This window comes from Bos indicus, chromosome 1 (genome assembly GCF_029378745.1).
Source record: "Bos indicus isolate NIAB-ARS_2022 breed Sahiwal x Tharparkar chromosome 1, NIAB-ARS_B.indTharparkar_mat_pri_1.0, whole genome shotgun sequence".
Classification (NCBI taxonomy): domain Eukaryota; kingdom Metazoa; phylum Chordata; class Mammalia; order Artiodactyla; family Bovidae; genus Bos; species Bos indicus.
This window is the reverse complement of record NC_091760.1, coordinates 152,977,828-152,992,094: the sequence shown is the minus strand read 5'-3', so window position 1 is coordinate 152,992,094 and position 14,267 is coordinate 152,977,828. Positions and strand designations below refer to the sequence as shown.

Below are 14,267 nucleotides of genomic sequence, written 5' to 3'. Positions count from 1 at the left end.
CCATCTGGCAACTGCTTTTCATCGTGGAAGCCCCCCCTCATTTCTGCTTTGTTTGCAGTTCGTTCTGAATCTTCAGTAGATAGCAGCTCGGGGAAAGTTCTTGGTGCTCTGCTCGCGGGAGCAGAAGGTGCATCCAGCAGGTGCCTCAGAAGCGTCACTGGTGAAGGAGCTGCACCACGCCTGCATGTAGGCCTGGCCTCTGTCTCTCTCAGGCTGATCTGAATCATCTCGGCAGGAAGCAAGATGTGCATTTCTGAGATGATTTCTGCTTCCCTGGGGCGGCGGCCGTGGCCACATCCGGAGCCGCATGGCGCCGCCAGCTCACCCCTCCTGGGTCTGCGCCAGCATCTGGTGGGAGAGGTCCCCGTTCTGTTCCAGGGGGACCGCCCGGGTTTCCTCGGGAATCCTGATTTGCGTCTGCAAATTCCCTGAAGGCCAGACTGATTCATTCCAGGCCTTTGCAAGCAGGCAGTGAGTCAGTGGGTCTTCACTTCTTTCCCACGTGAATGATTCAACACACATTCCATGCAGAAGAAAACGGGCGCAACAAGGTCAAATAAACAGGCGAGGTCTGCATGGGGAAGTGCAAACCAGGAGGCCAAGAAAGCAACGGCCAGTCTGACTCTAGGATCTGTGCTCTTTATTATCCTGCCTGAGAGCCAGAGAAGGGTCCAGAAGGGCCACACTGTGGGAGACGGGCAAAGAATCTCATTTTTCGCTTTGTATAATTATAGTAACAGTTAATTATATATTATATATATATATATATATATATATATGCACATACTGCTTTAAAACACCTAATTTATAACGGAGATGAAACTAGCTATATCTTGAAGAGGCAAATCACATAAAGCTAACTATCCATTTTCTTTAAAAAAAAAAAAAAACTATCCATTTTCCACTTTAAAAATGATCTGAGATAATTACTAGGCATAGAGTCAAAACAACTTGGAAATGTTGGACACAAGGAATACCGACACCAGAGGCCTGAAAACGGTCTTCACACACTGAATACGATTTTGCATCTACAGTTCACTCTGTGGGAGGTCCTGCTCCGGCTGTGGTGGGCTCTCCAAAGACACCTGTCCAGTGACTGGATAAAGTCTGCATGCGCCAGCCCCAGGCCGCTCCAGCCACCTGTCTGCAAGGAGAAGGCCCTGAGTTCACAGCATCGCTCCATCCCTTACAGCTGGGCAGCCAGAAGGCGCTTGCCCAGAGCCAGTGTGATTTATTGACGTGCCTGGAATCCCTGGATGAGACACACTGTGCCCAGGAATCCTATTACTCATCTGTTCCCATCACTGCCCTCTCTTCAGCACTTTTTCCAGCCTCTCTCTCTCTCTGGGGCACAGCCCTCTTTCTTTCCAGTTATGCTGAGGCCTGCCTGACACATTCCGATCACTGGCAGAAAGGCAGATTTGAGAAAAGTTTCCCCTCTGTTTTCAAAAGCTGCCTCAGGCTCCACATTGCTGGGGCTGCCTGTGGCTGTGGCATGATGGGTCCGAATTCTGGCCACCAGTAGGGAAAAGTCCCCACGGCAGCCATTCTAAGACGGCTTTTGCTTTGAGTGTTCTTACCCTCGATAATGTTTGAGGCTTGTGAAATACCCGTATATCCTGGGAGTCACTTGATCAACAACAAGAAAAAGCACACACGACATGCAGAACTAGCCGTCTTGTGGACATGTGAAACATAAGCTGACGTTTATTTCTGTTTGAGCTCTTAAATCAATTGTGTGATGAAAGATCTGCTGGAGGAAGAAATGGCTTGAAAAATAGAAATGAGAGTATAAAATACCAGAAAATACCTCACTAATTTCCACCTAAGAGGGAAAGACCCTGGCGCAGCCTGTCTCCCTACCTCCTCCCTGCCTCCCAGATGGGCTCTGGGGCAAAGAGGAGGTCCCACTGCCGTGAGCTTCAGCCTGTGTCGGTGTGTGTATGTGGGGGGGGGGGGCATTTCCAAAACCCCCTAGTCCCTCTCATATAACCGCCCGTAGAGAGCTGCCGTCACCAGCCCAGAGGACAGTCCCCTCTTCTTCAGGAAATACTGATCACTCTCCCAGCCCAGCTGGTCAGGGGTTTCCAGCATCATCCCTGAGGTCAGAAGCATTGGGAAGATATAAGAAGTACTGAAGTTCCCCCACAGGTGAAACTCGAACATCCCCATGGCCTCTGTGATCTCCTGCCCACACGTGTCAAAGCCAAGACCCCCACACTTGACCAGGGCACAGACTTGGACATAGTAGGTGCCGTGCACGGTGTGAAGACCATCGAAGACCCCCAGGGCATACAGCTCCTGGGACACGGTGGGCCTCTGGTAAAGCAGATGACAGCAGAGGCCGTGTGCACAGACGTGGACGTGGCCGTCCCTTCCCCACACGGGAACCAGGGTGAAATTGTCATACATCATCTCAGAGTTAAACGTGGGAGAGGCATTCGTGGTTGATTTGGGGGCCGCATCACAATGGACGTCCTGGGCATCCTTCTCTGAGTAGGGATCCCCTGCCAAGAGTTGTAAAAACTTCCTGTGGAATGGGTCCGTTTTCCCTGTGGCGTTCCCTGCACTGATGAGGCCCGGTGGGTTTCTGGCCACCTCAGCAATTATGAGGTGGCCTTCAGGGCTGTCCATGCTGTGGTGCCAAAAGGACTTCAGAGGGGTGTGTATGCCACTCCCCGTCATCCCCAGAGATGGGTGGTGGATGTTCGCAGCCAGAAGGTTGATGCCAAAGGCGATGGCGAAACCTCTCTGAATCTGAATGGCTGCCAAGAGTGGCAGCTGGTTCATCCAGGCAGTCGGATACACAACGTGCTTCACCTCGGAGTCCTGGAGGAGCCTAACGGCAGGGTCAAAGAACAATATGTCAAAGCAAGTGAAGACGCCGAACTTGCCAGCGAAGGGGGTGTCGAAGACTGTGTGATCCACCTCCAGAGGGGTATCGAACGCTGCCTCAAAATAGAGGTTGTGTTTGCAGTAGCGGTCAACCAGGGTTCCATTACTGCTGAACACAACGTTCGTGTTAAACTGGTATCTACCGTCACTCGGGCACCCTGGGTCACTGCTATGGCAAGGCTGCTTTGTCCCAAGATTGGCCACCAGGAACATCTCTCCCTTCATAGCCATGCAACTCAGGCGCTGGAGGACCTAGAGGGGGAAATGAAAGTGTAAACAAAGGAAGTTTTAAACCCTGCCTCCTTCTTATAATTTTAGAACAGTACCTGTATTATGTCCATAATATGTAAACAGCTAACATAAATCAAGAAGAAAAGAGTACCCACCACTGAAAGCACGCAGACAACACGGACAAGCGGGCTACAGATGAGCAAATACAAAGGGCCAACAAACACCTGAGGAGACGCTCAGTCTCTTTAGCAGTAAGGACACGCAGATTAATATGACAATGAGGTGTCATTTCTCACCTCCATAAGACTGGCAAAAATTAAAAAGGCTATTCTCTCTCTCACTGACCAAAGGATGGGCAAACAGGCACTCATGTGCTATTACTGGGGATGCAAAGTGCAACAAAGTCCTTTAAAGGGAAAACACAGTGCTCTTGAAAAAATAATTTTAAAAGTGTTTATCCTGGCGGGGGGCAGGAGGTCAATCAATGTGGCAGAATAGGGGGATGTGGAGCTCACCTCCTCGCACATACATATCAAAATACACCTCCATCTTGAATAATTCTCACAAAATACCCGCTGAATGCTGGCAGACCATCTCAAACACCCAAAATCGTAAGAGAAATCTCCACACACCGGATAGAACGAAAGAAAAAAAAGCCGAGGCGGGGGTGGATTGGGATGGGACTTGCACCCCTAAGAAGTAGCTGTGAAAGAGGAAAGGGTCCCGCACCCTGGGAAGCCCCTTCACCAAGACAGAAAGGGAGCTTCAGGGGCTCAGAGGCGAGCCGAGCCACCCACCTGGGGCAGACAGAGCAGAGAGGCCTGCAGGGATGGTCCAGCCACCAGCCTGCACTAGAGACACGCACCCACCGATGTCTGCAGCAGGGCTGGGTGCTGAAACTCAGGCTTCAGAGGACAGCCTGAGGGGCAGGACTGCAGTGGGCTGCACGCAGACAGCCTGAGGGGGCTGGAGCATGGTGAGGGGCAGGGGTGTATGTGGAAGAAGCCTGGGCCGGCCACAGAAGTGAAGAGCCTTTGTTAACAAGCGTGCGAGGCGAGGGTGGGCCTGCCGTAGGAGCCTCAGTCTTGGCACGCTCATGGAGGGCTTGCACCCCCATCAAAACCCCACTGTGAATGCACACTGCCCAAACAGAGGGGTGGGTCCACCACAGCAGCCTCTGTCTCCATGGGCGCTGATGACAGCTCTACCTCTGCAAGTTCTGCGGGAGCACCCGTGGGTTGCCCGCATGTAAAGGCAGGAATCCGAGCCCTCCCCCTGCCACTGTGTGGGGTCACCCCACCACTGCCTGCTCTGTAAGCTCAGCACCCCTGGGACATCCCAGTGGGCAGCTCCCGGGCCTGGGACAGGTCCGGCCTTAGCGGCCGTGTGCTTGTGGGGATATGCACACGGGGGCCCGGCAGGCTGTGGCTTGCTTCCGCAGGTCCTGCAGCAGATCCAGATGTGCAACTACTGTGCTCGGGATGCCTGACTTCAGCGGAGCTGCGCTGGCCTTGTGGGACAGCCGAGGGACACCAGGGCAGGCTGCCCGTTTTCCCGTGGTTGAGAAGGGACGGAGAGCAGTGCCAAGAGCAGAGGCTTTGTATGCCTGCGCGACAGGTGACAGGTGACACCACAGAGCACACTCAGGGAGGACGGTGCTGGCAGAGGAATACTTAGTGGCTCTCTCCCAGCAGGAGTGCTCCAGGCCCCCTCAGCTCCCCGGCTCCCTCGCACCCCAGCTCAGAAATGGGTCTGGGGGCTTCTGCCCCAACAGCTTGGGAGCAGATCTGGCCCTCAGTGGGCAGTGACAACCACTGAGCAAAGAGGAGGCCCTGCTCAACGTCCAGCGCAGGCTCTGGTCACCACGACGCCTGTCATACCTCCTATCCAGGGGATAATGACCAATATAGACCTAGGGAAGAACAGCAGGCATCTATACCAAAGACAGCCCTCACACCAAAAATACCAAACCCACACAGACTACCCAGGGAGGCTACCCCATAAAGCTAGACTAGACCTCCAAGACCACAGCAGATCACTGTTTCTCCTAAACTCACAGAGCAAGAGAAATATAAGTCAAATACAGTGGAGGAACCATTCCCAATTAAAAGATCAAGAGAATTCCCCTGAAAGAACAAACAATGAAACAGACCTCATCAGCCTAATATACACTGGATTCAAGAAGGAGATAATGAAAATACTGAAGGAATTAAGAAGAGCGATTGATAAAAATGCAGATTACCATAGAAAGGACCTAGAAGCTATAAAGAGGAGCCAAGAAAAATTAGAAAACTCACTTGTCCAGACAAAAGCTGAGCTAAAGGCAATGAATAGCAGATTAAATAATGCAGAAGAATGAATAAATACTTGGAAGATAGAATAATGGAAATCACCCAATCAGAAGAGCAGACAGAAAGTCAAATAAAAAGAAAAAAAATGAAAGCAATGTAAGGGACTATGGGATAATATGGGCTTCCCAGACAGCGCTAGTGGTAAAGAGCAATGCAGGAGACACAAGAACCACGGGTCTGATCCCTGGTTGAGAAGATCCCCTGGCAACCCACTCCAGTATTCCTGCCTGGAGAATCCCATGCACAGAGGAGCCTGGCAGGCTACAGTCCACAGGGTTGCAAAGAGTCGGACACGACTGAGCGACTGAGGACACTCGTGCACACGGATAATATAAAGTGTGCCAATCTAAGCATAATGGAGACTCCAGAGGAGAAGAAAATCAAAATGGGATCAAAAATTTCTTTGAAGAAATTATGGCTGAAAACTTCCCAAAACGAAAGAAAGAAACAAATATCCAGATATAGGAAACAAAGAGAGTCCCAAACAAGGTGAACGGAAACAGACCTGCACCAAGACATTCTATAATTAAAATGACAAAAGCCAAAGATAAAGAGAGGAGTCTAAAGGCAGCAAGAAAAAAACAGAATTAATTACAAGGGAACCCCCTAAGGCTATCAGCTGATTTCTCTACAGAAATGGGCTTCACTGGTGGCTCAGAGGGTAAAGCGTCTGCCTACAATGCAGGAGACCCCTGTTTGATTCCTGGGTCAGGAAGATCCCCTGGACAAGGGATAGGCTACCCACTCCAGTGTTCTTGGGCTTCCCTGGTGGCTCAGATGCTAAAGAATCTGCCTGCAATGCTGGAGGCCCGAGTTCAATCCCTGGGTCAGGAAGACCCCGTGGAGAAGGAAATGGCAACCCATTCCAGTATTCTTGCCTGGAAAATCTGAGAGATGAAGAAGCCTGGTGGGCTACAGTCCATGGGGTTGCAGAGAGTTGGACATGAGTGAGCAACTTCCGTTTCTTTCTTTCTTTCTCTACAAAAAAGTTGCAGGCCAGAAGGCAGCAGTAAGATACACTCATAAAGGAGTCTTAAGAGTTTTTAAAAAGTCTTAAAAGGGAAAAATCTGCACTTCCCTGGTAGCTCAGCTGGTAAGAAATGTGCCTGCAATGTGGGAGACCTGGGTTTGATCCCTGGGTTGGGAAGATCCCCTGGAGAAGGGAACGGTTACCCACTCCAGTATTCTGGCCTGGAGAATTCCACGGACTTCAGTCCATGGGGTCGCAAAGAGTCAGATACGACTGAGCGACTTCCACTTTCACTTTTCACAGGATAGTCTACCCAGCAAGATTATCATTTAGAATAGGAGAGATAAATATTTTCTCAGACAAGCAAAAACCTAAGAGAATACAGCAATACTAAACCTACCCTAAAGGAAATATTGAAAGGTCTTCTCTAGATAGAAAAGAAGCAAGAATCTATGGAAAAGAGAAAATCACAATTGGAAAGTAAATCACTTCAATAAACTATTATACAGGTTTAAAAAAAAAAAAATCAAACATTTTGTGAAGGCAATGAACAGCAAAAGAATAAACATGAAGATGAAAAAGAGGACATGAAAATCATAAAATGTTGGGGAGGAGAGTAAAGAAAAGTAGATTTTTTTCACTGAATGTGTTTCAACCCATGTGACTATAAGTCTAATGCAAGGAGATGTAGGAAGGGGTTAACATACTTGAAAAACAAGGTGACCACAAATCAAAAACATACAATAGATTCACAGAAAAACAAAAAGAGAACCTAAGTATAATACAAAAAGAAATCATCAAATCACAAAAAGAAGAAGAAACAAGAAATTAAAAAGTCAACTAGAAAACAAAGTCTACAATGGCAATGAATACATATCTATCAATAATTACCTTAAATGTCAACTGACTAAATGCTCCAATCAAAAGAAAGAGTGGCAGATTGGGTTTTAAAAAAAGTGCTTACAATATCCTGTCTACTAGAGACTCATTTTGGGCTTCCCTGGTGGCTCAGAGGTTAAAGCATCTGCCTGCAATGCAGGAGACCTGGGTTGGATCCATGGGTCGGGAAGATCCCCTGGAGAAGGAAATGGCACCCCACTCCAGTATTCTCGCCTGGAGAATCCCATGGACGGAGGAGCCTGGTGGGCTACAGTCCACAGGGTCGCCAAGAGTCAGACACGACTAAGCAACTTCACTGCACTAGAGACTCATTTTAGGACGGAGGACATACACAGATTGAAAGTGGGGGATGGGGACTTGCCTGGTGGCCCAGTAGTTAACACTCCTCACTCCCAATGCAGGGGCCCCAGGTTCGATCCCTGGTTGGGGAACTAGATCCTGCATGCTGTAACTAAGATCCACCACAGCCAAATAAAGATAAGTTAAAAAAAACTGAGGGGATGGAAAAAAATATTTTATGCATATGGAAATGACAAGAAAATGAGGGTCACAATATTCATAGCAGACGAAATAGATTTTAAAACAAGGACCATAAAGAAAGATAAAGAAGGACACTATATAATGAGAAAACAATCAGTACAAGAAGAGGATATTACACTTGTCAATATATATTCACCCAGTATAGGATCACCGAATGTTTAATGCATAAAACAAATGCAGACATAAAGGGAGAAATTGACAGGAATACAACAGTAGTAGGAGACTAACAGCTCACTCACATCAAACACAGATCTTCCAGACAGAAAATCAATAAGGCACAGCAATCCTAAATGATACAATAGAACAGTTAAACTTAATTGATATTTTTAGGACCTTACATTAAAAACAAACAAACAAACATTCTTTTCAAGTGCACATTGAACATTCTCTAGGATTGACCACATACTAGGGCACAAAATAAGCCTTAAGAAACGTAAGAAGACATAAATTATTTCAAGCGTCTTTTCTGACCACAATGGCGTGAGATTAGAAATCAACCACAGAAAAAGAAATGAGAAAAAAAAAGGTTACATGGAGACTAAACAACATGCTATCAAAAACCAAAGGGCCAATCAATTATGAAATCAAGGAAGAATCTTAAAAATACCTTGAAGCAAATGACAATGAAAACACAGCCATACAAAACCTATGGGATGCAGCAAAAGCAGTCCTTAGAGGGACATTCATAGTGATACAGGCCTTCCTCAAAGTCAGAGGCTCCCCGGGTGCCCAGGGGTAAGGAGTTCACCTGCCCATGCAGGAGACACGGGTTCAATCCCTGGTTTACAGAGGATCCCACATCCGTGGAGCAACTGGGCCTGTGGGCAACAACTGTTAAGCCTGCGCTCCAGAGCCCGGGAACTGTGACTACTGAGCCACGTGCCACAGCTGCTAAAGGCTGCACACGCCCTAGAGCCCAGGCTCCACAGTCAGAGAAGCCGCTGCGGTGAGGAGCCTGCACGCCCTAGAGCCCAGGCTCCACAGTCAGAGAAGCCGCTGCGGTGAGGAGCCTGCACGCCCTAGAGCCCAGGCTCCACAGTCAGAGAAGCCGCTGCGGTGAGGAGCCTGCACGCCCTAAAGCCCAGGCTCCACAGTCAGAGAAGCCGCTGCGGTGAGGAGCCTGCACGCTGCATTCAGAGAGGAGCCCCTGTTCACTACCACTAGAGAAAACCCACAGCAACGGGACCCAGCACAGCCAAAAACAAAGAAATAAAATTTATATATATCCCCTAAAGGCATTAGAAGGAAGGAAATAATAAAGATGAGAGAGGAAATAAAGATTAAAACAACAACAGAAAAAAAATCAATAAAACCAAGACCTGGTCTTTTGAAAGGCTGAACAAAATCAACAAATCTCTAGCCAAGCTCAACAAAAACAAGAGAGAGAGAGAGGACCCCAAATAAACAAAAGAAGGAAAAAGAAGAGATAAAACTGATACCACAGAAATATAAAAGACCGGGAGAAAATACTGTGAACAATTATGTGCTAACAATTTAGACGACTTAGATGAAATGGACAAGTTTCTACAAACATACAGCCCACCACAACTGAAGCTAGAAGAAATAGACAATTTGAACAGACCAATCCCAACAAGGGAAATCAAAGACACTCTAGGAAGCCACCCTCAGCCTGATACTAAAACCAAAGCCGCTACCAAAAAAGAAAAGTACAGGCCAATATCTTTGATGAATATACATGGAAAAATTCTCAACACGATATTAGCAAACTGAATCCAGCAACACATAAGAAAGATCATATACCACAACTGGGCTGTTCATCCTAGGGTCACAACCCCGGGTCACAGGATGGTTCAGTGCACGCAAATCAACATGAGATACATCACACCAACCGGAGACAAAAACCACAGAAAGAGCTTTTGATAAAATTCAACATCCATTCATGAAAAAAAACTCTCACCAAAGTAGAGATGAGAGAGAGAGGGAACATATCTCAACATAATAGAAGCTACTTATGACAAACCCACAGCCAATATAACACTCAATGGTGAAAAGCTGAAAGCCTTCCTGCTAAAATCTGGAATAAGACAAAAACGCCCATTCTCACCACTTGTATTCAGCATAGTATTGGAAAGCCCTAGTCACAGCAATGACAAGGAAAAAAAAAAAGGCATCCACATTGGAAGGGAAGAGGTAAAACTGTCATTTTATGCAGATGACATGATTCTGTTTACTGGAGTGGGCAGCCATTCCCTTCTCCCAGGGATCTTTCCCACCCAGAAATCGAACCCAGGTCTCTTGCATCGCAGGCAGATTCTTTACCTCTGAGCCACCAGGGAAGCCCAATACTATAAAAAAAAAAAAAAAAAACAACCCTAAAGATCCACACAAAAACTACCAGAATTGATAAACAACTTCAGTCTGGTAGCAGGATACAAGATTAACGTACAGAAATCAGTTGCATTTCTCTACACTGAAAATAAATTATCAAAAAGGAAATGTAAAAAAAAAAAAAAAAAAACTCTTTTAAAATTGTTTCAATAAAATAAAAATACTTAGGAATAAACCTGACCAAGGGGTCGGGAAAGACTTATATACTGAGAATTATAAAACATTAAGAAAGAAAACTAGAGATGATTTAAAGAAATGGAAAGATATTCCATGCTCTTAGATTGGAAGAATTAATTTTGTTAAAATGGCCATACTATCCAAAGCCATCTACAGATTTAATGTGATCCCTATCAAATTATTCACATTTTCACAGAACTTGGACAAATAACCCTAAAATTTATATAGAACCATAAAAGACCCAGAATTGTCAAAGCAATACTGAAGAAAAAGAATAAAGCAGGAGGCATGACCCTTCCACACTTTAGACAAGACTACAAAGCTACAGTAATTAAAACAGTGTGGTCTTAGCACAAAAATAAACATGGATCAGTGGAACAGAGAGAGCCCTGAAATAAACCCACGTCGCTTCAGTCATCTCCGACTCTGTGCGACCCCACCGACGGCAGCCCACCAGGCTCCCCCGTCCCTGGGCTTCTCCAGGCAAGAACACTGGAGTGGGTTGCCATTTCCTTCTCCAATGCATGCAAGTGAACAGTGAAAGTGAAGTCGCTCAGTCGTGTCTGACTTTAGTGACCCCGTGGACTGCAGCCTACCAGGCTCCTCCATCCACGGGATTTTCCAGGCAAAAGTACTGGAGTGGGGTGCCATTGCCTTCTCTGAAACCCACTTACCTATGGTCAACTAACCTTCGACAAAGGAGGCAAGATATACAACAGAGAAAAGACAGTCTCTTTAGGAAGCAGTGTTGGGGAAGTTAGACAGCCACATGTAAGTAAATCAATGACCTTCACACCATATACAAAGTAAACTCAAAATGGCTTAAAGACTTAAATATAAGACATGACACCATGAAACTCCTAGAAGAGAACGTAGGCAAACATTTCCTGACATGAATTATAAACCAATGTTGTCTTAGGTCAGTCTCCCAAGCTGAGGGAAAAAAAGCAAAGTCAGACAAATGGGACCTAATCAAACAGCTTTTCTACAGCCAAGGACACAATACAAAAAGTCAGCCTACGGACCAGGAGAAAATATTGCCAATGATGTGACAGATGATGGCTCAGTTTCCAAAATATACAAACAGCTCATACAATGGAACAACAAGAAAAACCCAATTGAAAAATGGCCAGAAGACCTAAATAGACATTTCTCCAAAGAAGACACATACAGATGGCCAACAGGCACATGAAAAGATGTTCAAGATTGCTAGTTATTAGAGAAAGGCAAATCAAAACTGCAGTGAAGTGCTGCCTCACTCCAGTCAGAATGGCCATCATTAAAAAGTCTACAAACAACTGCTGGAGAGGGTATGGAGAAAGGAGAACGCTGTGGATGGGAATGCAAATTGGCGTGGCCACTGTGGGACACACGATGGAGGTTCCTCAAAAAACCAAAGGGATTTCCCTGGTGGCCCAGTGGTTAAGACTCTGCCTTGCAATGCAGGGAATGCGAGTTTGATCCCTGGTTGAGGAACTAGGATCCCACAGGCCACGGAGCAACTAGTGTGCCATGACTAGTGAGCCCACGAGCTGCAACTAGAGAGTCTCTGTGCTGCAAGGAAAGGTCCCACCGGACACAACAAAGATCCCAGGTGCAGCAGCCAAGACCCAGCACAGCCAGGGGACCCAGCAAGCCCACTCCTGGGCGTGTACCTGGAGAAGACTAATCCCAAAAGAGACACACTCCCCCGTGTTCACAGCAGCACTACGCACAATAGCCAAGATGCGGAAGCAACCTAAGCGCCCACCGACTGACAGAGGGATGGAAGACGTGGTGCGCATACACAGCGGGAGGTCACTCAGCCACGAGAATGGAGTAATGCCATGGTCGACAACAGGGGTGGGCTCAGGAGATGATCAGAGTAAGCGAGGTGAGTCAGGAGACAGACAAGCACCACGCGGTATCACTTTGATGGACTCAGGAGATGATCAGAGTAAGCGAGGTGAGTCAGGAGGAGACAGACAAGCACCACGCGGTATCACTTTGATGCGGAACGTAAAATAGGACTCAAACGAACATATCTATGAAACAGGGCTTCTCGGGTGGCCCAGACGGTAAAGCGTCTGCCTGTAATGCGGGAGACCCGGGTTCCATCCCCAGGTCGGGAAGATCCCCTGGAGAAGGAAATGGCAACACACTTGAGTGTTCTTGCCTGGAAAATCCCACAGATGGAGGAGCCTGGTAGGCGACAGTCCATGGGATCACAAAGAGTCGGACACGACTGAGCGGCTTCACTGGATGACACAGAAACAGGCTCACAGATACAAAGAACAGACTTGCAGGGGCTGGGGAGGTGGGGAGCGGGCTGTGGGAGAGCCGGGGAGTTGGGGTGTGGGCTGCGGGAGAGCCGGGGAGGCAGGGTGCGGGCTGCGGGAGAGCCAGGGAGGCGGGGTGTGGGCTGCGGGAGAGATGGGCTGGGAGTTTGAGGTTAGCAGATGGTGGCCGGGGAGGTGGGGTGCGGGCTGGAGGTGGGGTGCGGGCTGTAGCAGAGCCGGGGAGGCAGGGTGCGGGCTGCAGGAGAGCCAGGGAGGTGGGGTGCGGCTGCGGGAGAGATGGGCTGGGAGTTTGAGGTTAGCAGATGGTGGCCGGGGAGGTGGGGTGCGGGCTGGAGGTGGGGTGCGGGCTGCGGCAGAGCCGGGGAGGTGGGGTGCGGGCTGCGGGAGAGCCGGGGAGGTGGGGTGCAGCTGCGGGAGAGCCGGGGAGGCAGGGTGCAGGCTGCAGGAGAGCCAGGGAGGTGGGGTGCGGCTGCGGGACAGATGGGCTGGGAGTTTGAGGTTAGCAGATGGTGGCCGGGGAGGCGGGGTGCAGGCTAGAGGTGGGGTGGGGGCTGCAGGAGAGCCGGGGAGGCGGGGTGCAGCTGCGGGAGAGCAGGGGAGGCGGGGTGTGGGCTGCGGGAGAGATGGGCTGGGAGTTTGAGGTTAGCAGATGGTGGCCGGGGAGGTGGGGTGCGGGCTGCGGGAGAGATGGGCTGGGAGTTTGAGGTTAGCAGATGCAAACTGCTGTCTATAAAATAGACAGACGAGGTCCCACGATACAGCACAGGGAACCATATTCAACATCCTGTGATAAACCAACACGAGAAAGAACACAAAAAACGGCGTACGTGTAAGTGAACCACTTTGCTGTGCAGCGGAAATTAACACGTGGTGAATCAACCGTACATCAACGAAGAAACTTTAAAATAAAAACGACGTCACTATATGCTGGATGCATAGACAAGAATATATTAATAGTTGGAGGTGCATCCAATCATTTATAGTTTTCTCTAGAAAGCAGGGTAGGATGGGGCATGGGGTGTGCTGAAGTGGACTTGCATTTTTTTAAGTTTTTACAATAATTTTATTTATTGATTTTTGGTTGTGCCGGGTCTTTGTTCCTGGGAGCCCTTCTCTCCGGCTGCAGTGAGTGGCGGCGGTGTCGGGCTTCTCGTTGCGGGGTTTCTCTTGCCGTGAAGAGGGGGTTCCAGGGCCGCGGTCCCCGGGCTCCGGAGCACTGGCTCAGAGGTGGAGCCGCTCCGCAGCACCATGGGGTCTTCCTGGACCAGGATCGAGCCTACATCTCCTGCAGCTGGATCCTTTACCACTGAGCCACTGGGGAAGCCCCGCTTCTTTAACTTCTGTTTGGTCTGTTGTTCTAGCATATATTCATGCATTCCTTGGTGATTGAAAACCACAGTGAGCCGCAGGTGAGTAAAGGCCTCGTGGTAGCGGACACTCTCTAACTGTGGGGCACAGGGAGCTTCGGCTTGGTTTTCAGGATCTGAAGGGCTCTGCACGTCCTGGCTCCTGGCCCCTGGCCTGGCCCAGCTCCGTGTGCCTCCTGCCCGCTTAGGAGGGAAGCCAGGCCCCTCA

At 48.7% G+C, this 14,267-nt stretch overlaps 1 protein-coding gene across 3 annotated transcripts in view; it reads right to left on the bottom strand.

Annotated features, from left to right (window-relative positions):
* Positions 1-625: 625 nt before the first annotated feature.
* The window catches only part of BTD (biotinidase), a 42,230-nt gene continuing 28,588 nt past the window's right edge, over positions 626-14,267 (bottom strand). For all 3 annotated transcript variants that reach the window (XM_070797158.1, XM_070797154.1, XM_019964542.2), the window contains exon 4: positions 626-3,147. In XM_070797158.1, coding sequence (XP_070653259.1) covers positions 1,975-3,147 — 1,173 coding nt within the window. In that variant the 3' untranslated portion in view covers positions 626-1,974. The remainder of the gene's footprint in view (positions 3,148-14,267) is intronic.